The sequence below is a fragment of the Epinephelus fuscoguttatus genome, linkage group LG9 (genome assembly GCF_011397635.1).
Source record: "Epinephelus fuscoguttatus linkage group LG9, E.fuscoguttatus.final_Chr_v1".
NCBI classification, from domain to species: Eukaryota; Metazoa; Chordata; class Actinopteri; order Perciformes; family Serranidae; genus Epinephelus; species Epinephelus fuscoguttatus.
Window position 1 is genome coordinate 36,303,714 of NC_064760.1, and position 26,428 is coordinate 36,330,141.

General features: G+C 41.6%; 1 protein-coding gene and 1 non-coding gene across 2 annotated transcripts; both read right to left on the minus strand.

Moving 5' to 3' along the window:
* Positions 1-2,517: 2,517 nt before the first annotated feature.
* Positions 2,518-5,092, minus strand: LOC125895048 (uncharacterized). The gene is made up of 6 exons (XM_049586817.1): positions 5,032-5,092; positions 3,507-3,600; positions 3,313-3,400; positions 3,016-3,177; positions 2,649-2,844; positions 2,518-2,558 (listed from the first exon to the last, which is right to left on the minus strand). Exons 1-6 carry the CDS (start codon positions 5,090-5,092, stop codon positions 2,518-2,520), a joined length of 642 nt encoding a protein of 213 aa, XP_049442774.1.
* Positions 5,093-25,731: 20,639 nt separating this feature from the next.
* On the minus strand, positions 25,732-25,803 carry trnam-cau (transfer RNA methionine (anticodon CAU)). Its single transcript has one exon. It is a non-coding gene; the product is annotated as a tRNA-Met (tRNA).
* Between the last annotated feature and the right edge of the window lie 625 nt (positions 25,804-26,428).

A 26,428-nucleotide genomic window follows, 5' to 3' on the forward strand; every position in this document is an offset into this window, starting at 1 on the left:
ATACACATATCTGCCTCGCACACTGCAGATCAATCCATCACAGTAGAGCCACGTTGTACAGCATGAACTACATGCAGCACGTAACAACTGCCACACTGAAAGTCTGTTCCCTCTGGAAGAATAGGAGAGTTGAATACTGAAGGAGCCTAAAAAGGCAGAGGGCTTAATTAACTTCCCTCTGTGAGTAAAAATAATATTTACAGAAAAAATATGCTTCAGTGAAAGAAAAGCATTTATGACTGACTCCAAACAAACAGCAGCTGTAATAAAAGACCTTTTAAATCCCGATGATATGAAGGGCATCAGAGCAGAATAAGGCCCAATCCCATTTCTCCTTTCTACCCCTACCCCTTAGCCCTATCCCTTGCTCCTTGCCCCTTGAAATAGAGTGCCAAGTGGTAGGGCTGAAAGTCAACCCCTCCGAATTGGGACACCCCTTCGACAATCGCGTATGTCATCAGTAGTCGCCGCTGCCTCTTACGTACGCAGATGCGACAAGTGTTTACCGGAAGTCTCGGATAATCATGCCGTCTGCCGCTGTGGTGATCTCTGTTGCGTGGGCTATTGGGATCTTTTTACGGTTGTCTGCTGCTAGTCGGAGGAATGAAAGAAAAAGGAGACGCCTTCGACGCCTGGGAATGCTGGTGGATCGTTTTATGGTATGTAGAATGTAATGGAGAACGTTTTTGTGCAATAAAAATAACTGTTACTACCGATGTTAGCATGCTAACGTCAGTAACGTAGGTTGTGCTCAAAAGCTTGGTAACCAGCGAAAGCATTTGTTACTTTGCATTCTACTGTTTGTGATACACATGTAATACGCTCACTGATTAGTGTGTAGATCTGATAATATGTAGCATGACTATTAATGCGCTAGGTTTTGGGGCTGGGGAAAAGCCAAATGTCCCCCATATAAAACTATAGTTAAATCCTTTTAACTGAGATTAATGATATGAACATATTTTCTGTTTCCAGACTGGTCACCCTACAACATACTGCAAACTGAACCACAACGTGCTGGCCCTGCGGTTGTGGTTTAATGTGGAGGCAGAGTTGAAGCAGGACTTTCGCCTCAGCAGAAGAGCAATGAACAGTCTGCAGAGGCTACTGCAGAGTGAGCAGGACCATGGCTGGGGAAGTCAGCTAGAAGTGCTCATCTATGTTTTCTGGCTGGCTCATGGACTGTCTTATCGCGTTGTATCTCGTGTTTTTAATGTGCCCAAATCCACAGTCCACCGCATCATCCACAAAATAGCAAATGATATATGGATCAACCTGAAGCGTGTCATCTCTTTCCCCCAGATAGGACAGCTTCATGCAGTTGGACAAGGATTTGCCCACCTATCAGGGACCCCTGCATTCAACAATGTTGTGGGTGCAATAGATGGAAGCCATATTAGGATAAAACCACCAGCACGGTACCGAATAGATTATTTAAATTACAAGGGATTCTATTCAGTAAACATGCAGGCAGTATGTGATTCCAGTGGAAGATTCCTAGACATCTTTGTTGGTTACCCCGGGTCAGTTCATGACACGCGTGTAATGAAGAACAGCAGCTTTTACAGAGCAAGACGTTACCCTCCCACAGGCTACATTCTTCTAGGAGATGGTGGCTATCCGTGTTTGGACACACCAGTCTGCCTGATGACACCGTACAAGGAGCCAGTTAATGGACCAATACAGGGGAGCTTCAATTATCATCATTCCAAAGGCCGCAGCATAATCGAAAGGGCTTTTGGAATGATGAAGACCAGGTGGAGGTGTACACTTTTCAAAGCCTTGGAGGTAAAACCAACATTTGCACCTCAGGTTATTGCATCCTGTGCCTTTCTGCACAATGTGTGTCTGGACAATGGGGATGTGCTGGAGCCAGATGAAGATGCCGCACAGGATATGCTAGACCCCCAACCTCCTCGGGACCCCCTGGCAGCTAATGAGAGGTCTGGCAATGCAACAAGAGACCACCTGGCTGCTCTGATCTCAGGCAATGTGCAGGCCCCATGAAGATGCTGACTGATCCAGAAATGGGACAATGTATATAGTTTTTTGTTATGCTACCTCAGGGATGTGTGTTTGAGTATCTGACAAATCCAGAAATGGACAATGTATATAGTTTTTTGTAATCTTACCTCAGGGATGTGTCAAGTTTTTTTCTTTTTTTTTTCAAATAAATCTGACTGATCCAGAAATGGACAATGTATATATTTTTCAGGCATGTGTCAAGTTTTTTTTTCTGAATAAATCTTTTTTAATGCTAATATCTGTTTCAGATGTTGTTAATGTTTAGCTGGTGTGATATTCATGCTCACAAACTTGTAGTAGAAAACAATATTGCACTTTATTTGGTAAATGGCATCACATTCAGATGCATTTATGAACTTGTCTTAAAAACATTTAAAAACTATATTAAAACAAAAAACAACAGCCAGCTGTGCCTTTGAGGTAGACATTAGAATACACACACACAGGACAGCACAGCAAATTATTTCTTATATTGGTCCTGAGAACAACTTTTCAGATGTAAACATCGAACAGTGCAAACATACACACAGGAACTAGTGTGATAAGGGGCCATATTGCACAAAAGAAACTTTTGTCAATGAGTTTCTCAAACAGGCTTAAAAAACGCTCTGTTTTCTTCTCACTTTCCTCGTGTCTCTTCTGCTCCTTCTCACTCTCCTGTGCCAGAAAATCCACGATGTGGTTTAGCTTCCTCTTCTTTTTTTTGGGTGAAGGGGTTGGGGGCATGTCCACAGTAGCAGCAGCAGTGGTAGGGGCATCAGATGTGGCTGCCTCAGAAGAAGCTGTGGCTGAGGTGGAAGGAGTGGGTTCGATGATCTCCTAAGAACACAACAAATGAGAAGGTATTATATTCCTGAAGTAGGTCATATGGCCACATGTATGTATGTACAATACATAACTACGAAAATATATATTTCTTAAGACGCTGGGTTATAATCAACAATATAGATCAGTAATCAATAACAACACATGATGTGGCTGTATCTTTACCATAAGCAGTGTGACAGGATCATCATATGAGGCAACCACAACGGGAGGGTCCATGGATGGCCTGGCTCCCAGCACCTCATGCATGTCCTCGAAAAACTGCCAGGTAGATGCTGTGGTTTCCCCGGCATCAGTTCCTGAACCCGTCTTGGGGGTTCTCAGCTCCTGCACAAAAACAAAACAATGTTATAACTTATAAATATGAAGTTCATCATTGCAGCACTGAGAGATTACAGATTACTTTAAAAGATTATAGTTTAGGCATTGCCTTAAATCTAAACTAAAGTGCTTCTCGTTTACCTTATATTTCTTTTTAAGATTTTCCCATTTTTTCGATGCCTGTTGGCAGGTGATTTTACCCTCAAGCCCAAGCTCTTTGATCAACGTCCTGTATCATAACACATATGAGAAGTAATGTAAAAACAATGAAAAGCAAGAAAAAAATAAAACAACATAATTATGTATGCTGTCAAGCAAGCTATAAAAATACTCACTCCCAAAGTTGTTTGGCAGCAGCTTTGGATTTGAGAAAACGTTGCTCATTTTCAGCCCTGAATTTTATGAGGCGTCGGGTGTCTTCTGGAGTCCCTGTATGGATAACACACAGGGATAACTGTGATCTCATGATCTTGGATGTCATATAAACCAGTGATATTAACGTTACTTGGGTTACAACATCCATATAACATGTTAGCACGCAATTCATGCACAACTTCAATGGAGTTACAGGCTAATGCTAACATCACATTCGACTTGTTTATGACATTCCTGCATGTTGTATCCTATAACGCTATCAATGTAACTGAATACCAGCAGCGAGGTTGCCGAAGTTATTATTGATAACGTTATCACTGTAGATTATCAGGGCTGCCCACAGAGCACCGCTTGTATTCAGCCTGGTAACGGTAACCACGTAACTGAAGCCTCGACTACTAGCGATTTTTTTCGGGGGTGCATTTTACGAGGAAAATGACCACTACACATTGAAACAACGTTAAATAGACAATAAAGGGGTTTTCGTACATTTTAAAACTTTATTCATGGAGAAAATACTTACATTTGTGCACTGCTTTAGTTGTGGAAGCAGCCATCTTGCCGGTCTTGCAAGGCATTCTGGGAAATCTGTCATACCCCTCCATTTGGAGTGTGCCTTGGAAAAATCTCCGTTTGAAGGGGTACATAGCCCTACCACTTCCCCCTACCCCTCCGTCATAACGATAATTGGGACACCCCTACCACTCCACGTGAACGCGCAAAATGGAGGGGTAGGGCCAAGGGGGAGGGCCAAGGGGTGAAATGGGATTCAGCCTAAGAATCTGTTTTATTGTAGGATTTCACACGAATGGAATTTGCTTTGGTGTTTTGGTGCATAGAGACAAAACATAAATATAAAATAGCAGAAAAATGCAATTCAAACAATTAATATTAGACTAGAAATGTGCACTCAGTCGAGTGCAGATCTCCACCAAGCAGCAACTCCAGATAGTTATTGTAATTTCAGCAGACACATCCCAGCATGTTTCGGAAGCTTCCAAAAAGCAGAAAAATTTGCATCTCATCTATTTTTGACAGAGCTGTAGCGCGTTGCACAGAGCAGATTAAATTCTCCTGCTCACAAGCAACGTATGTGAAATATGGATACAATGTAATTATTAGGATGAATGTGTTCTTAATAATTAGACACAGGACAAACAAACAGGAATCTTTGATTTACGTCGTTCATGACTGGACTTCTAACAGTATTAACTTTGTCTGTGGGCGACAGAACAACAAAGAAGGAAATAACAGCAATAAACACTATTTAACAAGACAAAAAAAACATTTAACTACATAGCCTGCTAACTTACTGATGGTAGAAGAACAAAAACCAAGGAAAAATGAAATATTTTGTGTTCCTGAAATGCTTCTGGTGTGGTATGGCACTGTGTAACGCCAGGGCCACACCGCCCGTGGAAGCGCCGCGAATAACCTCGAAGCGCTGAATAGTGAAGCCAGTTTCCTTTCAGCGCCCATGTTAACCGATTGTGTCATCCACACCAGCCGCGCTGCACAGCTCCACCGCCGGCCCTGCAGCGATCATTTCGGCGTCTGGTCTATTTTCTGCACGAGCCGCGAGCGAATGTGTCAAGCCGGGCAGTTACCCATGATGGAAAAACAACAGCTGGGAGCAGAATCGCTTGTCGACCAGCGCGGAGAAATGCGCCTCTGATGCGAACGGAGGTGCTCCGGCTCGCGCGGGAATTTCGGTGCGCTGCGCTTCGCAGGCAGTGTGGACCTGGCATAACGGGTCATTGAAATTGTCCCAGCTCCCTTACAGTCAAGGTGGTGATGTAGACAACCAAAACAGGGACTAATTTATCCCATACCGTGCCTAACTTTAGCCACTCAAAGGCCAAAACATGGCCTGCAACAAACAGCAAGGCCTGTTGTTTTAAGCCCAGCCAGTTTCCATTAAACTTAGAGCTCCCACCGGTCGGTTAGGAGGAGTGAGGAGTCAGCAGTCAATGATGGTATAAAACAGTCTATAAAACAGTTTTCAACTGTTGTGAATCACTGCAACCACCAGGGGATAAGGTAGGAGGTTAGGGTTAGGTATTTGAGCATACAGTCATAAATGTGCACACAAAATATTGTGGAATGGTCCAGTAGGTAAGGTAAGGTGTACTTTATTGTCCCACAGGGAAATTTGTTTTGGATGCTGTATCATACCACATACACACAAAAATGCACACATGTAGACATCATACACAGGAACAATTGTATTGACGAATAATAAAAGGGATAAAAACAAGACTTTAACATAATAAACCTCTACATCTAAATAAAATCAGACAAATTAATAATAAAACTGTAACACAGCACATAAGATTAGATAGTTTTCAACAGTAAAACCAAGTTTTGATGGAAGAGGGAATGAACAAGTTTTTGCATCAGTTTACCAGAGGTATGTGAGATTAGCTGCAGACAGACACACATACTCACAAACCCACACACACGACCAAGCACATGATCCCCTCCAGGCGTACACCTGGTGGAGATAAAAATATTTACAATGCTATTCTTTAAACTAAAGAGCTAGGAAGGAATGTGCAAAGGTTTATTGTGAATAACACAATATGCAGTGTGCAGAGATAGAAATCCAAAAAAGATGTGCATGAGAGTAACGCTGATCTGATGTCACTTTCAATTACACAAGTGCCTTTGGTGTTAGAATTCATTAAGTTTTAACTGTTGTCATGTTTTGACTGATTACTGAAGGCTGTAATTGATATTTAACAAACTTGGAATCTGATTAAAATGGTAGATGACACCTTTCATTCTGTCCTCTGTCCTCTCGTATAATAATGCTGTCTCTTCCTCTCCTTCTCTGTGTCACAGGCACAGTCTCCTTCCTCCACTCCTTCCTTACTTTTTGAGTTTTCAGGAAACTTTTTGACATTAAATAAATATTGGTCCACCTGTCTGCACCACTGCTCAAAATATTCAAAACAGTGCTGCAAGTATGGATAACACCGGGGCAGGCAGCAACTGGAAACTGGAACTTCTAGATAGATGCTACTTGCATTTTTAAAGAAATCCCTTAATTATCTTTCACCTCAGTTAAATATGAGTGTGATTGAATATGAAATTGAATTATAATATAACATCATGAAAATGTTGTGCCTGTTTGAGCTCATCACACACATCACTGCCTGTCAGGTCCTTTATGAGCCGCTCCAGCAGAGGTAATGCCAGGTAGAGACAGGACTGGTGTGTGATGGACTGCATGCAGCTGTGGAACTAACTTTGGATAGATGCCGGGTAGGGAAGTACAACTGCTGAAACTCCAATGCAGAGAGAAGGGATAGATGCATAATGTATCTGAAAAAAGGGCTCACAGCCCTGATATGGTGATATACTGGGGCTGGGTTTCAGTCTTCTCCTTTAAAAATGGACATTGGCTGATTTTACATGCCAGTCAATTTACTACACAGCCTGTGGAAATGGTCACATATTGCCTACTGTAACTGTGGAGGGGCTGTGTCAAGACTGGTAATTTTTTTAAACCAGCACTGATTCATTTTGTGGCCACTTGGGGCAGAGCAGACCTTAATAAGTTTTAAATGCTGAACCTGTGAGCAAACAGTTGCTCACAGCAATATTAGCGTTTTTCTGCCCACCCAACAAATTTAGGTACAACCCCCCCCCTCCCGCTCTGCTTTGGTCTCAACCAATTCTTGTGGAAAAAAAAACAGCTGGCTTCTTAGCTGCTAAATGCGTTACTATGTCCACCAGTTAGTTGCTAACATTGTCTTTCTGCTTTTTTGATGCTGGGCAGTGTGCAGAGGGTTTTTCTACTTTTCCAGTTATTTCCACGGAAAACAACTTTCTGATGGAGGTTAATGACGGTAAAGTTGCAGACCATAAAACCAAAATGAGCTGAAACACAATGAAACGCTCTGTAGAGCTGAGGGGAATCACAGAGTTGTGTGATAATTCTTTGTGTGTTTGTCACTGAGAGTGAGGCTTTTAACAGAAAAAATCAACTGAGCCATAGCAAGTAGCACACCAGTAATCTCAGGTTGAAAGACTGCAGACTTCTGTTCTTTTTCTTCAACAGAAAGCATGCATTACAGCCTGAGGCGTGGAATTTAAAAAGATATGGGCATTTACCAGGCATGGAGGGTGAAAAATGAAGCCTATGAAGAAGTCTTAAAACTGCAGTTCCTCAATTGGCCACTTGAGGCTGGCTCCAAGAGCAAGTCTGGGGTCAAGCCTGGGCCGCTGCAGAGGACTCAGCCTGTAGGGGCACACTCTACCAGGTGAAACTAGTTCGTCCCAAGTAGTCCAGGGTTTGTTGGACCCATCCACCTCCCCTTCTGCCCCTGTAGGGCTCCTTGTATTGTGTTGTTACCTGCAGCATTTCAAACAGATGCCGTCTGCCAGCATTATAAACTTATGTATCTTACTGCCATGAAAGGTGTGGCATCACTTTGAAACCAGCGTTTCAAACTGAAACTGAAACTGAAAGGTGGCTTTTTGCATTAATGTCTGACACCAAAATCACTGACCAAGCAGTGGTATTTGACAACATGAGAATTAGAATGGACTGCTACAGCAGAAATAAACACGTTCATCCGGGCTGCCCCCTGAAAGCTGAAAATTTGAATCATCAGCTGAAGACCTACAGTCAACTGAGATTTTCTGAAGTCGAGCAGTCTTTTTTTGTTGTTGTTGTTTTCAGTTTGCAGTACTTCCGGGGGCATTTCAGTCCCCAGGTTTATCTGCAGGGTGAGTGCTCCTCACTTTCACGCTGCTCTACAGGCAGCTGAGGACCCAGACCTAGGGTGACAGGGAGGCAGCTGCCCGGAGGAAGAGAGGCTTTGACCGGCCTGACCGGGTCAGGCTCTGATATAATGTGATCTGCTGCCTTCTGCTTAGAAGTGGTGACTTTACAGCTCACAACTTAATACGATACAGGCTCTGGCTTTTGTGTGATATTTAGAGTTGGTAAGAAATGTTATTGCACATTTCCAATACAGCAGCCAAATCTGATTCAACCTAACAGGCATAACTCTGAATCAGGTAGCCTTAATCTTTAAGGCTTGCTACAAAAAAATGTTTTTGGTCTATATAGCTCATTTCCCCAAACATAACTGTACTGGGGTAAATTTTTATGTAACTCACCTGTTTAAATGTTATTAAGACTTAAAGTTAAGCATAATTAAGGTGGGGGCTGCTTTGTACAGACAGGCTGCCTGGTACAGTCAATGACTCAGACCCTTGCTTCCCTAGAGCTCCAACCATTCATCCCATTTGTTCAGTTCTAGCTCAAAGAAAAAAAAAGAAAGATGGGGATTCCTGAAATGCAAAACTCAAGGCTTCAAAAAGTGAGTACACACATCAGTGGACGATGTCATGGTGGCTACATCCATTCTTTTATACAGTCTGTGATTGTACCAGTAGCAGCTGCCGGTCTTTCACACAGGGGAAGCTCACTTTAAGGTTAGATCATAAAATTTGTCATATTGTAGTGAGGCAGTAACTTGTAAAAGGAATTTAATTGAAGCCGTTTTTCAACCACACTCATGCCATAAGTTTAAACATCCGAACTGTACTGTACAAACGGTGAAAATGAGCTATATGGCTTATGGAAATAAGCAAGGAACTGCAGACAACACTGTCAGAAGACTCCACTCGCAAATATCGGCATGGGACTGAGCTTGAAATGCGAAGCACTGTCAGTCACAAAGGGGTTCAGCCTTTTAGACAATTCCTCCAATCATCATGCATACACCGAGCGTCCTCTCCCGCCTACTGCTCCATTAGGTCCCAGGGAACCTGAGCCTCCCTGGAAGTGACGATTTTGTCTCATTTATCCAATGACCCTCTCGCTTTGCTGCATGAAAAAACCTGCTCAGCGCTGTCTCATAGGAATGCTTGGAGGCTCGGCGTCCACCTTGCTGACACGAGAATGTATGACAGGGAGGTCGCGTTTGAAAACTGGTGATAAACAGCTTGAACAGCTTGACGTTTGAACATCATAGTCGTGATGTGAAACGCTTCCTAGCGCACGTTTAATGCAATGTAAATTCTTATTTTAAAGTAACTTCAATAGTACATATTTGACCATTTATTCTATGAAATTTTAGGGGAAGTTCGCCCCTGGATTGTACATCATTGTCTGGAGTACGCTTTAATTATTTTTATTAAAAACCAGCATTAGAAGAACTGGACGGTACAGAAAGAAACAGTACTGCTAATTCTGGTTCAATTTTTAGCATTACCTATGCGGCAACATGTTCATCTTAACCTCCAAACCACTTGACCAAACAGTAGTTTCCCAGCAGCAGCTACCTGAAAGCAAAGTCCACAAGATGCAAAATGTCACTGAAACACAGACAAAACAAATAACAACAGTGTTTTCTGTCACTGTGGCCTCATTATAACGACTGTCTGCCATTGACTCTTTGGGGCCGTGGTGTTTTTTTTTCCACACAAAACACTGCAGGTAAACAATCCTCCAGGAGGCTATATAAGGTGCTTTGGATAGAAAGTGCCCACCAAATGGCAGATGTGTAGGTGGTGACCTGTCGTGTCTCTGTCTTGCAGAAACAATTTTGTCAGAGCTGGAGACTGTGGGTCGGGAGTGTTTTTTTGTTTGTTTTGTCGCCACCTTCACCTGAGAGTTTAAGGTCTTAACTTTGGAGTTTGCTCAGCATGCTGAAGAGAGCATCGGGGGGTGTTGATGTACAGAAAAGTTCCTCTCCATGACTCTGCAGATTTCTGTGTTTTCCAGGGGTGAAGAGAATGGCAGAGAGAGACTGACACACACAAGCTCAGACAGAGAGGGAGTGATTGGCGTGAAAGCCTCTTATAGGATTCTGAAAGAATGAGATGCAGATGACAACTGAGAGATGGAAACTCTGTAGGATGACAACAATGCACAGAGGCGCACACACACACACACACACACACACACACACACACATAAATCTCATCTCTCTCACCTTCACGCTGACTTAAACTTCAGCAGCTAATGAAGATGGAAGCTGCTTCTTCAGTTTTACTGATCAATATGAAGACTGTGTGTCTGTGTTCATCTGTGTGTGCACGAGTGTGGGTTTGTGTTCTTAAGCTGAATAGATCTATGAGAAAATGTTTTTTCCACCTCAGCTTACCAGCTTCTCTGCTTCAGTGGCTACAGCAAACAACTCATTCTCCGCACGGAGAAGACAGATTTGCTGTATAAGAGACACACACTTTGTGGGTTATTTGTGTGGATGTGCAAGTGTGTGAAGGATCTTTTTTTTTCTGAAGGATCATTTCCCTGTTCTCTCCCTGAGAATGGGACAGACCATATATCTGTCCTTATATGTCCCCACAGCCTCCTTTGCTTTCTGGACTGACTGTCCTGGCTGTATATACTTGGCCCTTTTGTAGCGTTCGTCTCACATTAAGTCCGCCTCCTGTGTCTGTGTTTCTTCACTCTCACTCAGGCGTCCAGTAGATCATGACAGTGGTAATATTGCTGCTGTCTCCACTACAGACGGCTCAAGCTTTAACTGTTCTCCGAGGTCTTCGGCTGATGGTGCAGCTCCGCTCTCATGAGAGTGATTCTAATCATTCCTTTATTCTCGCACTTACGTCATCTTTTTTTAATATGAGTTAGGATGGCAGATAATTAGTTTGATCTAGAAAAATTAGCTGCTGAATATACTTGACTAACTTACAGAATAAAATGACTACTTTACAAGAAGATCTTATTAATATACCTTTTCATCTGCAACTGAACTACATTGAAGTATTTTATGGCTGAAAACCTTGCATCTTCATAATAGAATTTTTTTGGATAGAGTCTCGTATCTGAGTGGACCAATATGTATTTTAACAACTTGTCCTTATTCAATGGTTCGTGTGATACCTTACAAATGACGTTATGGTCCTAAAAAGAATGTACTTAAAGTTGCATAGGTTAGGTTTAGTCACGTAAAGTTACTTTGATTAGGTTTAGGAAAAGACACATGGTGAGGACCAGCCCGTTCTCATTCTCAACTCGTCAAATACCACCTCTTTGTCAGTGATTTCAGCAACACCGACGCAGAAAGGTACCTTTCGTGCTGCAATTACACACACCAATCAGCGGCTCAACTACTGTAGTATAAAGAGAGAGAAAGTAAGGCGGTTGGAAGGGGAGGTGAATGGGTCAAACATACACCAGATCAGGCAGCATCAGTTTATAATGCCACCGGATGGCATCAGATTTAAACGCAGCTGATAACAATGTATCAAAAGAGCTGGAAAGTCCCTACAGGGTGGGTGAGAGGGAAGGTGGATGGGTGCAACAAACCCCGGACTTTCACCCAGGAGCCCGATGTTCACTTCCTGTGTGAATGTTGACCCAAACCATGACATTTCTTTCTAAACCTAACCATGTGTCCTTGTTGAACAAGGAATTAAATGTACATACAAGGTTTTTTACAGATGTACATTTATTTTGAAAAAGAAGTATGCCTGTAATGAGCAGAAAATGTACATTTACTGAGACAACGGAAGTTGATTTTGAAAAGACACAATGCATGTAACAAGCAAGAATTGACACACCAACCGGAATGTCAACAACAGATGCAGGAGGATACCTGGCATGTTACATATGGATGTGAAAGTCCACTGACAAGGCAGTGATATTACAGTTAGGATGACAGCGTGATGTAATAACATTATAATCAAATAACGTAAAGTTAACTTGGTTGGTTTCACATGGTTGTAAACACTAGTCTCCTGGGAGAAAGTCCTGTGTATTGTGACCCATCCACCACCCCAACCCACCTCGTTACATGGAATTCTTCAGTCTTTATTCCTGTCAGCATATGTCATATGATTGCAGCCTTCCCAAGTATGGGAGTTACCCAAGAATTACTGGCACATGATTAAAGGGTTACTTCAGGATTTTTGAAGGGATGTTGTTTGAGGTACTTATATATAGTCAGTGTATTACCTTCAGTAGATGACAGTCAGTGCACCCCCAGTTTGGAACAGCAGGCAGGAGTCCCACCAGGGAGAATGCTGCAGATGTTCTACCAGTCTGTGGTATTCAGCACCCTCTTCTATGGGGTGGTGTGTTGGGGAGGCAGCACCAAACAGAAGGACACACACAGGCTGGACAAACTCAATCAAAAAGGCCGCTTCTGTCATCGGTGCAGAGCAGGAGTCTGTGGTGTCGGTGGCAGACAGGAGAACTATTTCCAAACTGCTCTCCATCATTGACAATAGCTGCCACCCACTGCATAAACTGGCGATGGGGCAGAGGAGCTCATTCAGTGGGAGGCTGCTCTCATTGAACTGCTCCACAGACAGGCTGCGGAGGTCCTTCCTGCCCAGAGCCATTAGACTGTTCAACACAACACTGGAGAGGGGAGGGAGATAAGTTGCAGGAGGGATTTGCACATTTGCATATTTGCACATCTCACTGTCATGCTTTTTTGTATGAGTAGCTGAAAATGCAATTTCCTTCGGGATTAATAAATTACCTACCTACCTACCTACCTACCTACATTGGACATGGATGGGGAGGTTATTATCAATGCATGTTTAGCCACCTTAAAAGAGGCGCACCTAAAAAAAATCTGTATCAGTCTAAAAGGACGCTATATTGAGGATATTTTCACACCGTGGTGCCAGACAGCCCTTTTCTTTGGCGCTACCTTTTCTCAACCACAAAAATTCAGTATTTGTGCACCTCTCTGCAGCTCTCCGCAGCTCTGCTTTAAGGGTATGCACTGCCTGATCAAGCTGTAAATTTATAAGAATTACACATGCTTCCAAAGCAGCTGTCAACAGACTCTTATTTTACTGGTTGAATGTGGAATTGCAAATAGACGTACAGGTAAATGTACATTATACAAAGTAGCTCAGCCATGGTAACATGTAGACCTAGCATACACAAAGTAGCAAGCTAGTGTGCAGGAATGTTTAGGTGTTGGTCATCAACAGTTCAGTCCCAGTCCTGTTGCGGAGCCAAATAAATTATGCTGTAAATTTTAAAAATCATAATCTGTTACTTATTACTGTTTACTTATAAATGGTGCTTGTAGAACTGTTTGATCAAAAGCTGATTATCTATCCAACAACCAAATCACAGCCCCGCTCATACCCAGTACAAAACCACAACCTTGAGTGTGATATTGCTTAATTATAGTGTATTCATTTTCATAGGTACAAGTATGAACAGTACAGGAGAACAGCCTGCAATTTTTCAGACACTGAGAAGCATACAGTCACATAATCACAGGGCCAAACTCATCTTCCTCCCTTGTCATATCTTAATAATGATCGTTTAATACGGGAACCAAACAGGCAGTAATGGTTTAACAGTGTTAATCAGGCTCCTCATGTGTTTTTTGAGTTCAGGTTAGCTGAGGCTATGTAAAAAAAACAATACAAAGATAATGCAAAACTGAGGAATTTCCACAGTGAACACTGTCAGAAACTGACAAGACATCACAGGTCTAATTTAAATTCCTGACCCTCTTACATTTCTGTCCTTTATCTCTGCAGGTCCACCAGACCTAGAGGAGCCTGGCACCCTTATCAGTGCACTTCCTAAAGATGTGACACCCCTCTCTTTCTCAGAGGAGACTGAAATCTCCCGTTAAAAGAATTCAATTCTACAAGCACTTCCTATCTCTCCCTATCTGCATCTTCACTCACTCATAAAACCTGAGGAGAGACGTATACCTCTGTCCTCTTTAGACCTGGTTCCACTCTTCCCTCAGGTCATTGTAAATGTTCTGAGGCCTAAGCAGTGAAGGTTAAATCTTTAAAAAAAAAAAAAAAGCGTAAATGTCTAACTAGCTTTTTTTCTTCTCACAAGGTTTAAGAAATCCCAGAGGGGAGAGCAAGACCTCACACAAGCGGCCATTTTAGTGCTGGAACAGAGACACTTAGCTTTCAAAGTGAGGATATATGAAATGTATAACCAATGGGCTATTCATCATACTGAGGTATGCTTTGTTGTATTGAAGGCGAAATCAATAAGGAACTCACAAAGATTGATAAAGCACTGAGTAAATGATAAAACACAGTTTCTCTTGACATTTTTACCACCAATGCTGCTTTTGCTGTTGGATGCTGTATAATAATGATTTAGATGTTCACTAATGTACAAAATACACTAATGATGTCTGGTTTGCTTTTCTTCATCTACGTCTATTAAACAAGAGAAAGAATAGTGGGATAACGGTTAAAGCACAGCAGATGGCTTCAAGTCTCACATGGGTCAGTATTAGTTTATTGTTTGGTTGTGTTGTCGTCATATTTCAATGTTGCTGTTGTCATCAGAAAGGACGTCCAGCTGACAGCCAGGTAACATCGCAGGTGTCGGCACAACTTTAATTGTGGAACTTTTTTTGTACCATGACAGGATGTCTTGATCTAAAGTTTAAACAATAGTCTTTCAATGTCTCAGTGCTAGCTGGGGCACAGTGGGGTTTAACAGCAGGAAAATACGAGTCAGAACTGAGTCGAGCTGTATTCCTTTTGCTTTCTCAGGGTGCAGGAGGGGGTCCACATGAATGTTAAGTTGGTCTAAGGTATCTGTGATGAAAAATTAGATATTGACAAATCTCTTGGAAACTCTCTTGGCCAATTAACATTCATTTTTGAGGCGGTCCATGACTTGAGCTCTTCAGTTTCCTGTCTTCTTTAAAGTCACACCTGGCACCAGGCTTCAGTATCAGTTCATGAGGTGGAAAAGCACCTCTGGAACATCGGTCAAGCTTTATTCTGCACTGCCCAACAAATCTGGTGAAAAAAGTAATTAGGAATGAACATTGCTAAATATTTTAAAGTTTAATTTAAAGATCTTCTCCAGATATGTTCTAAGACATAAAAAATATTTATTTTTATTTTTTTTTTTTAGAATCTGTGTCTATGTGTTTTTTCTTATCGAAAATTTAAATATCCTTTAAAGCAACTCTTACCTTTTTTGCATTTCACACAGCACTTAGAAAAAATTTGAACATCCACAACTCCGCCTCCTCCATTATGTCCTCATTATGTCTATGATAGACGTAGGCGTTGGCATGGTAACGTTGGATACATAAAAGCAAGCCATTGAGAAACAAAAGAAAAACAAGGCGAGTCTGACGTTTAGAGGAATTCCTCAGGAATATTACAGAAAATAATAATAAAACTGAATCCCAGAGACACTGTAATTATGAATGTAATTATACAATGGAACAAAAAGTCGCTACTTATTTCTGATAGGTATGCTTATCCATCGAAGTGGAATAAGATGCTTTTCCTGTGGAACAGGAAAGACTCAAGGCCAACACACACCAGCGGCAAATGCTGCTGGTCAAAAAATCTGCCCCATATTATTTTCAATGTACGACTCCACACTGGTGGTGGCTAGATGTGCGTCAGCGCTCCTGGATGTGCCCCCTCGCTGCACTTTACACAGCTGTCATATTTCTAGCCTCGCCGACAGAATTAAAGGTATCTTTCCTCCACTCGTTCTCTGCACCAGCTCCTGTAGCAGCTCTTCTTCTCTGCTCCTGTGGCAGCTCGACTCCTCTCCTCATCACTGATGTATAAAGAGAATTCTGTTGCTGTTGCTTTCTCATGTGTGATAAAGACTAATGACAAGAGACTCATTTTGGAGGTCGAGAAATATCCCGAGCTAAACGACCCACAATCCCATTATTATTAAGACAATGGCCAAAAAGATATTGCCTGGTGAGTCATAGCCCTGGAGATTGGCTCTTCAGGTGAGAAATCAAGTTTAATTCAGGGTTCTCCACACATGATTCTAAGCTAATGCAGAAGTGGAAGAAGTACAGACTTTTCAGTAAAAGTAGTAATAACTTTGCGTGTTCATCTGTTGATGAGCTGCAGAACAACGTGTCCAGTGTGTGGTAGGGGTGGCATGTATAGTCAAAATGTTTGCAGGTGCTGGCAGGAGCTGACACCCACCCTGCAGAAGTGGGTGGTACTGGATAACACTGCAGGAGTGGGCAGTAATGGTCAGAAATCCATTCTAATTTTTCAAATTCTAAACAGATTTATGGATATTTATTCTCTATGGATATTAAAGATCCTGCTACAGCTGTAAAGACTGATTGTAGCAGCATGTATTTTATGTCTTTGTATTTCCATTTGACTGTGTTATGACTCTGAGAAGGTGTGTCATGACTTTTGTTCAGTGTTGTTCATATCCAGATGTATTTGTATTCATCTACACCCTGAGAAAAGTCCTCAGTATTTTCTTCTCTGAGTGCATTTTCAGAGGAGGATAATGTGGCTGAAAAGGATAGCAGAGGACTGGCTTTGACACCTGTACAAACCATCATGTTGTATGCATTTCATTGGCAGCTGTAGCAATATAATAAGATTATGGTGCTAAATTTGATTCAGCGGATTATGTGAGTGATTCCAAATACAGTAATAAAACACAAGTCGGACCTACAAGGTTTCTGCAGCATACGGACGAAATGCTCAAAGCTTAGAAAGAAATGAGTGTAGGATGAAGGGGGGATAAAAGTGAGGGAAGAAGGGGCCAGATTTTTGCTATCAGCCCTCAGCTAAAAAGTCTTATCCTTCTCTCTTCATGTGGGCTATTTTTACCTTCCTCCTTAATCCCTCGCTCTTTGATGAGGGGGGGATTTTTTTTATCTTTTTTATTTTTTCTTAGAGGTGACAGACGAAGGAAACCCGCTTGTTAAGAAAGTCCAACCTCATTACCATGGACGTTAGTCATATACAGACACACACTTGGAATCACACACAAACATACAAAGAGACAGCATTAGTGCAAATACACACTGCAGTCCATTTTAAGTCCAAGTGCAGGAATACATGCATATTATTGTATTAATGCGTGGATATGTGTCCCTGTATTAGTATCCAAGTGTCATGACTTTATACTTGCATATGGGTGTGTGTGTGTGTGTGTGTGTGTGTGTGTGTGTGTGTGTGTGTGATCAAGGCGAACAGAGCTAGCACTAAGCTTGCTCCTGTCTGTCACAGAGGCTAATCATGGTCTTAATAGAGCAAGTGGGGATATGTTTGATTTTATATATAGCAAGACACAAACACACATTTCGCCGCACACACACACAAACCCACACAGCCCCATATTACATTATGGATTACAAGTTCTCTTGCTCCAGATAGAGTGTGGCACAAGGCAAATAATAGACTCACTTCTTTAATCTGTATAGTGCGAATCAGTAATCTGCAGTCTAATTCCTTGGAGTTTAGATGTAATTGGCTGACAATGACAGCGGGGCTGTTAATGCTTTACTTCATTAAAAATGCAGAAAACTTGTGGCATACACACATGTGCTTGCAGAGTTTGACGGTGCAGGCAGAGTCAAAGGGGGAAAAGTGAATGTGTGAGGGCAGCGTAGGAGTGCAATCTAACAGACTTAGAGAACTAAAAGCAATAACATAAAAGCATTTCTGCACACTTAGATCTATGCCAGGGAATCTACACTGTGTGCTCTGATTAAAGTCAACTGAGCTGAGCAGATGAGACTCTGATGGACCCCTGCGTGCAGAGCTCCCTGCATGTTATTTGAACTAATCTACTGTTAGTCAATGTGCCTGGTGGAATCTCTTGATTGTATTCCTAAAATGAGTTGTGAGGCCATTGAAAATATTCACTAAGCTAAAGTGATGTGCTGGAAGAATCTTGTTAGCCATGCTAATAAAGTGCTGAGGAATGGAGCGGTAATAGCAACTTATTATACTCCCCTGACTTTTTATCTAAGGCTACCAACAGCTCAGACTGTCAACACATCGTGGCCGTCTGGTGGGAGTGTAGGGTACGATACAGTCTCTGTCTTTTTTTATATTAAGCGTCGGCATAAAATGTTGCACATTTCCAATCTGTCATAGTTAGCATGCATTAGCTCGGAGGGTTAACATGGCTTGTTTACTTTATGTTTGTTGCCGTCACCCTGAGCATCCCGCCGAACCCTGTTTAAACTCTCAAACTCTGTATGGAAAAATAGGAACGAATAATCAAAAATTTGTATTGAACAACCAAATCCGATTTGACTTACATAGGTCTGAGTCAGATACAGCCCTGTGAAAAAGAGGTTTCAGTTTTATTCTGTACAACTGCCTACACTGGCAGTGGCTCACATGGAACTTGCACTACATGTAGGCAAAGCATTGGCAACCTAAACTGCAAGTCTATTGTCTTCCAACTTACCCCAGGCTCACACTGGACGTGAAAGGTCCCATTATGTCAGCTGCCAGCATGGAATGCATATTCTGTAATAAATAAGAAAGAGATCAGTTGTATGGTATAACATATCCTATATATTGTTTTAAATAGATTAGTGTGTTTTCTCACCTGATTCACTGGCTGCTCACAGAAAAAATAGACCAGATACCAAGACTATCCACTGCAGTTCACGAGCTGGCTGCAGAGCTCTGTGCTGAGGTGCGTCCAGTGCGAACAGCCATACTGGTCAAAGTACTGGTCAAAATTACGTGGAAAATCTGTAGCCTATGCTTCACAGTGCTTCCGTATCCAGTGTAATGGGAAGTGTTCATGCACATTTCTACCAGGTTCAGCCCAACATTAAGTGCCGTCCACACCAAGAATAATAACTATAACATTAACTATACTGATAACAATATAAGCATATACGCAATGATGACTGATAATGTCTCTTCACAATGTCATCTGCCATATCGTATGTGACACTTGTAAATTCAGATGGATTTTATTGGCTTCCAGTCAAATCACTCTGAAAGTGATCCCAATGGTTTCAGTCATCACTGTCATTGGTGTTAGAGTTGTGGTGACTAAATCTCCTCTTGTGTTTTTAAAGTAAAACAGCTACCAGTGGTAAAACAGCAAAATGTAAAACTGAATTAAAGTGAAATGTTATTGAGTTAGACCAGTGATTGACAGCACATTAACAATCCATAGATTATTAGTGGAATATTAGCATAGGAGACTGTGATTGAGATGAAGAGGACGGGCAGAAAAATGTGCAGGACTGAGACTTTATGTTGGCGATATACTGGGAGTAGGATAAAGACAAAAGACGACAGAACAGAAGAAAGGGAGAGGTAGTACAGATGATTTTCAGTCACCATAATAAGATGGGTGGGTTGAGGATTAAAGTGTAATTTTAGGGACACAGTGCCCTCACAGTAGTCAGCTACCTTGGCCTTTTCTCTGTGTGTGTGTGTGTGTGTGTGTGTGTGTGTGTGTGTGTGTGGGTGGTGGGGTTTATTAGAATTCAGATGGGATACAAGAAAAAGTATCTCCCTCTTTCTATTTTATTTTATTCTGTCTCTGTTTTTCTCTCTCTCTGCTCCCTGCTCTGCTCCCATTCTCTCTCTCTGCACTTAACTTATAATATAAAACCTTTTCCAAGAAGACTCACAGCGACCCTGATGCTCATTTAAATTTTGATGAACAACTCAAAAAAGTTTTTCAGTCCTGTCTCTGTTGTTTCTACAAAATATTTCTAAAAATGTCAATTTTTGCCTTTAAGTTCACATTCATCCATTTTAAATTATAAGCATCAATTGATTTAAATTATTTTTAAAAAGAGAGACAACTGTATTGCTATATTTTGGTGCTGGTGGAGTCTAGCTGTAAAGAATTAACTAACTATTGAATATGCACTACAACAAGCTGTGCTAGTGTTGAAAAGCCATTTAAACATACATCTGGTGTGATATGGGATGAATGGCAGAGATGAGAAAGAAAAAGTTCTTGTCTTCAGACAACTCAAGAAGGCTGTATAACTCTAAAGTTGGTCATGTAAGGGTTAAAAAGACTGCATTGATGAGGGGCTGGGTATTGATACCTGTTCCCTCAACCACAATAACCCAGTGTCAAGTGTTATCAAAATGTCTCAAGTCAAACACACTTCCTGTATTTAATTCTTTCTGAGTTGATGGTCTGACCCTGGACCCCCTGCCTGTCCATACATTTTCTATTGTTGACATCTCTGGTGTTGCTTTTGTAACCCACTTCTGACAGGGTAAACAGAGTAGTTAAATAGTTAGGACCAGTGTCTAGATTCGTAGGAGGGATTTAAAGAGAGAATGACAGACAAGTAGCTGGAGCCAGATGATGTATTAAATGTAAAATTATATTAAAGGCGCAATATTTGTTTAAACCAACACTCTAGCTTCACTTAACCGGTTGAGACTCTTAAGTGCATTTAACGCAACAAATCAACAAAATTTCACCCTTTTGAACAGGGAAGGCAAATCACATAAAATTGCACAGATCACTTTAAATAACAGAAAAATGTCCCTTTAATTGAAAAAAAGTTCAATGTTCCTTTGTTCCGTTCCTTTAAGTTCAGTTCAGCTAGCATGAGTCAGACAGTCAATTTCAGTCAAGCGCTTTTTATATCAGTCAAGTCAGGTAGCGAGGTGTGACCATTACGCTGGATTTCCACTGGATGCGTGTCTGTTGCGGAACGGCAGCACTGGTCATCCACTGCGTGCTCCGCCGTCCGTCAATACCCACCGGCTGTGTTTGCTGTGCGGTGCGGTGCAGCTCCGCCAGAACACATCTCGGTGCACTGCCTTGATTAATATCTCCTCGTCCATGGTGTTCATGGGGTGAAATGACGTCTGAAAACCTCTGACCTGTTGACTTCAGGCCTGCCTCTGCCCATTATGTAGTTTTTAAGGTGTAGTGCAGGGAAATATGATCCGCCGTGAACACTGTATTTTATTTTGAAAATTGACCGGATGTTTTATTTTGTTTCTGTGCACGACTTCCTGCCCCGCACGATCTGCTCTGTGCTGAATTGCTGCGTTGTGCTCCGGCGTCCGGCAAAAATAGAAGTCCTGCGTATCTGTTCTGGATGGCTCCGGAGTGCCAGAGCTGAGACGGAGCACAGCCGCAGCCGGTGGAAACACACACATTGACTAGAATGGAATCCTATCGGCTCCGCTGCCGTGCTGGAGCGGAGACACAACCAACACGCATCTGGTGGAAATTGGCCGTTAGTCCTACCACAGAGATGAAAGGGGAAAAGACGGGAAGGGGGGTTTCCTCCTCGGGGCAAGGGTGATGTCACTCCAGCTCCTCGGATGAGGAGATGCTCAGTTTCACAGTTGGCTCACCATCTCCTTCGTCAAGGAGAATCTGAATCCACATCCAAATCTAGGGGTGTTCTCCAGGAATCTCAAAAACCTAGCCTGTGTAGAAACAAGGCTATTACTCTCTGGGTTATGTCTGAGTTACTGTCTCTTATGGCCATAATAAAATCACATCAAAATTCTACAAACACTACTATAACACAATGGTGATTAACTACATGAATTACTGTTCAGCATTTCTCATGAAATATTTCACCCCTTTTAACATAACTTATCTTTTTAACCATGAATTACGATTATTTAACATTTTACACATTAAATAATGATTATTTGACATTTTATCCATGAAATATACATGTGTGTATCTTTTAAATCATGAGCTGAATAACAGCACATCAGCATTGATGTTACACATCACACAGTAGCTGTTCTTAACCATACTGCATATTATTAGCACTGGTGGTGCATAACAGGACAGCTATGCTGCAAGTGTACCCAGTATAACATAAAAAGAATACAAAAAAATATTTAATCCACCATCAACAGAAAACAATTGACTTATTATTCATATTGTATATTTTTCTATCAGGTTACCAATGCAAAGATTAAGCTGCTTCAATACTCTTCATATTATAGCAGTGTGTAGAAAGTCAAGTTCACATATTAGCAAGGAAACAAACTTTCTGCAGGACCTCATGACGACACATTGAATTTGGCAGGCAGACCTGCAGTTAGCCACATTAGCTTAGCTCGGCTCAACTCACCAACACGCTGCCAAAAGTTCTTAAAACTCCTGGTGCACAGGTCCGTGGATCCGGTCGGTCACTTCACACTCAGACTTCTGCTTAAATTTATACAAACCACTCGTTTTAGTTTTGCTAGTTATCAACTCATTTAGCAATATGTCTGCTTCGTCTGCTCGTGTCGTCTCCGAGCTTCTAACTGTCGGACTGATACGTGAAGAGGGTGGGGCTTGACTGTCCTCTCCAATCAGAAGTCTGCATTGGCTGATTGAACCAATAGGAATCAAGTATAGGTAGGATACCTGTGATTGACACCTCGATTAGCAAACAGAAAATAAAATGTGCTGGAATGAAATAAATAATACATAAAATAACACTGGGAGTAAAATAACTTTACAGCTCAGTTTTCTACTGGGTTACACTTTCCTCCACAGTCAGCTCAACATGGTTCCAGCAAACTCACACTGACACCAAAACAGCTCCACTCTGTCGTTTAACAGTTAATAACTGTTAGGTCACATTAGCCATCTGATGCTAACATTTAGCCCTGTCACTCAGTGCCATAGGCTCTGCTGTCACTGTGTGTGTGGGGGCACACTCTCACCAACTGTCCCCAGCACAGAGCTCACACTTCTGCACCAGCAGCTACAACCCATACAGTGTGTGATGTGGTGAAGTTGAGTGTGGTATATTTGATGGAGTTGGCAATTCAGTGGCTAGGATGCCACCAAAATGTTCAAAAGTATGGCTACACCTCTCACCACTCTATTTACATAAACGGTATTAAACAAAGAACTCTCGGTATTGGTATCTCTTTTAGGGTACTGCTTTGGGACTGGCATCATCATTTTTTAAACAATACTGAAAGTTTGACAATATGGTATTATAGCCATGACATTTTGGTTAAATTAAGGATGTTGGCTAATGTGAGGTGTCCATTTTTGTTTGTTTTTTTTTAAGGACCACAGTATTGTTAAAGAACTAAGCTGAATTTATTACAGCTTTCAGAAAAAAATGATGAGTCAGAATTGAGTAATCACGAAAAATGTGATATAACAAACCCAACATTAGAAGTTATTGACACTGATTCACAGTAAGATGAGATGGATAACACTCTCAAGTCTACTGTATACGGTAAGTGTGAAACTACAACCAGCAGCCATTAACTTAGCTTACCATAAATACTGGAAACAATGAGATACAGCTAGCCTGGCACCGTCAAAGGTAACTAAATCTCTCTGCCAGCACCGCTAAAGCTTGTTAATTAACACATTATTTCCAGCTTATTTAATTCATGAAAAATTAAAAAATTAAAAAGGTAAATTTGCTGTCATGGGCCTATCTATCTGACGGTAGCAGTTGACAGGCAACCAAGAAAGTGAAAAAAAAAAAGTTAAACTTTTGTCTATCCAGGAAGAGTTCAAATTGTTTCCAAAGCTGTCTGTCACTGCTGTTTGCTTAAACTAAACTTATGATATCAGTTAAGTAAACTATAGCTACAGTTACTTTGTTAAAGTTCTATCACAGGACTTGGGGATTAAATCCAGGTTGACAGAGCGTTTGTTCATGTACCAGTGTGCTGTTTCTGTATCAAACTGTCAAGTCTCAGAATCTTTTCAAAATGTTTTTCTTTTCCTTTGTGCATTTTGTATCTAGACATCAGACACAGGCTAATGCTCATTTCACTCGTTTGGGCGGCAGGTTAATATTATGAAAGACGCACTGTATGATGTACCACTTTCTACACATAAACTGAGCTGCGTTGAGTGGTAAAGAGAAGAAAGAGACATCAAAGAGATTGAATCCTTTCAGTTCATCATGACTATTTGCTGTCAGTGGTTTCACATAATAAAATGTATAGGCTTGTTATTAATATCATTATCTCTAAAAGCATGATTTACATCCTAACATTAGTACATTTTGTTCCAAATCATATAGTAATATGTAAACAGCACACAATGACACATCCTGTAAAATAAAATCAGCTTGTTCATTTGTTGGTTGCTTTTCTAATGTAAGATGAAGGAGAAAACATGTTTTCTTGTGAAACATTATGAGCTTAGTGCTTTTTACCCAGACCAGATTAAACTGAACTGTGTTGACATCCATTTCTGGCTAAACGTAGGAGTGGCCATTATGCTTGTACACAACATTTCATGTAAGTGAAGTGTGAAGCACTGCTTGTTCTAAGAGCTTTATAAATCTAATGAAAATCCTTGTGTGATTTTTATTCCTTAATCCACACAGAGATTTATACATCTGGCTCCAGGCTCTTAGGTACAGAATGGAGGAATATGAGGTCCAAACTTTTGTCATCTAACAGGAAAGTTGGCAGGCCACTCAGCTGTAGTATTTTTTATTTATTCAGACAGGGAGGCTGAGAGAAGGAACGACAGATGTAAGAAAGTGTGCTGGGAGTTGATCCTTGGCCATCAGGGGTACAAGAGGCTCAAAAGGAAGCAACTTACACAGACTTTTGACTATATTCACACTGCAGCTCGCACTGTCCCCATTTAGAATTTTTCCAGCTGCAGCCTGTGACTCAATTCAGATCTGAACTACCAGACCAACATGATTGGGGCGTCACTGCAAAGTGTCTTCATAGAACAGTTTGCATGATATCCTATAAATTAGCCCCCTGTGAATGATGTTACATGCTTAACATAAAGTTCCACAATTAACGTGAGGTTACTGTGGTTAGGTTCAGGAAAAGAACCATGGTGAGGACGCATCTCAAAATGACTCAAGGTTCACACAGTTCTGAACATGCATTTCTTGAGGAAAGTTTTTGTGACCTATACACTAGTGATGTCCAAATGAAGCTTCATGAACCACCAGTTGTATTTGCTGAACCCACTAGATGGCACTCTTTGGATTCAACTAGTAATGGCCAAATAACGCTTCCTGAACCATTTTCTTTATTTTTGGGTCCACTCTGGCACTCTTTGTTCAACAAAGCGTTGAAACCAAACTGTATTGCCATCCCTTGAGTCTTTTCATAACGCCAACAGCGCCATCTAGTGGGTTCAGCAAATACAACTGGTGGTTCATGAAGCTTCATTTGCACATCACTACTATCCACCACCCCAACCTACCTCCTTAAGAGTCTGCTCAGGACGGCATCCTTTGTTTCGTTGCCGTCAGCACATTGATCATGTGATCGCAATACCAAGCTGCTGTATTTGACGAGTTAGGAGTGAGAAAGTGTTGCCAATACAGCAACAAAGAGACATTCTGTGAAATTGGCTTCTGCTTTTCTGTTGGGAGGTGATGATGTGAAAGCTTACCTTGTCATAAGCAACAAGGAGAGAAGACAATCAGACACTTGAAATAATGGATGGCTCTTTACTTGAAAACTATGATCTGTGATATAGATCTGCTGGTTGACAATATATTCCATTAGCAGAGGATGGTTTCGATCCATCGACCTCTGGGTTATGGGCCCAGCACGCTTCCGCTGCGCCACTCTGCTCTTTGTTGATGTTTGTGTAGCAGCCATAGGATATGCAACGTGTTTGTCAATGCTGTTAGTGCAACGGTTCACTACAATGCTTCTTCAAAACAAGACAACCATTATTTCTGCTTTTTTTTTTTTTTTTTTTACGTCAATGGACCAGCTTTCATTTATGAAATAGAGTAATGCACAACAGTGAGGAGCCACACTAGGATGACAAAGGGCAGCACACCTCTAAAGGCTCATTTATGCTCAACGTTAAATACGGATCTGGATACGGACGGAGCCTTCTGTCCGTGCTCCGCATTCATTTCGTCCGTATTTCTGCACGTTTCCATAAAGCTTACGGATACGGGCCAAACGGAGCAGTACCACCGGGAACCGTGGGGGGCAGTGTTGCTGTCACTACCCGATACGTAGCTCTAGTGAGACACGAAGAAGAAATAAAAATTCAATTTCTTTCATCGGCAGTACCAGAGAAAAGAATTCTCCGTCCTCCAGTCGCGATGTATTTAACGGTCTCACCGACCACCGCCTCCTACAGCGCTGCCCCTGTTTTTGCCTTGTATGCAAGAGGTACATTATCAATATCTCCTCCACAGTCGCCATGTTTGTTTTTGAGTTTGTTGTTGTCATAAACTTT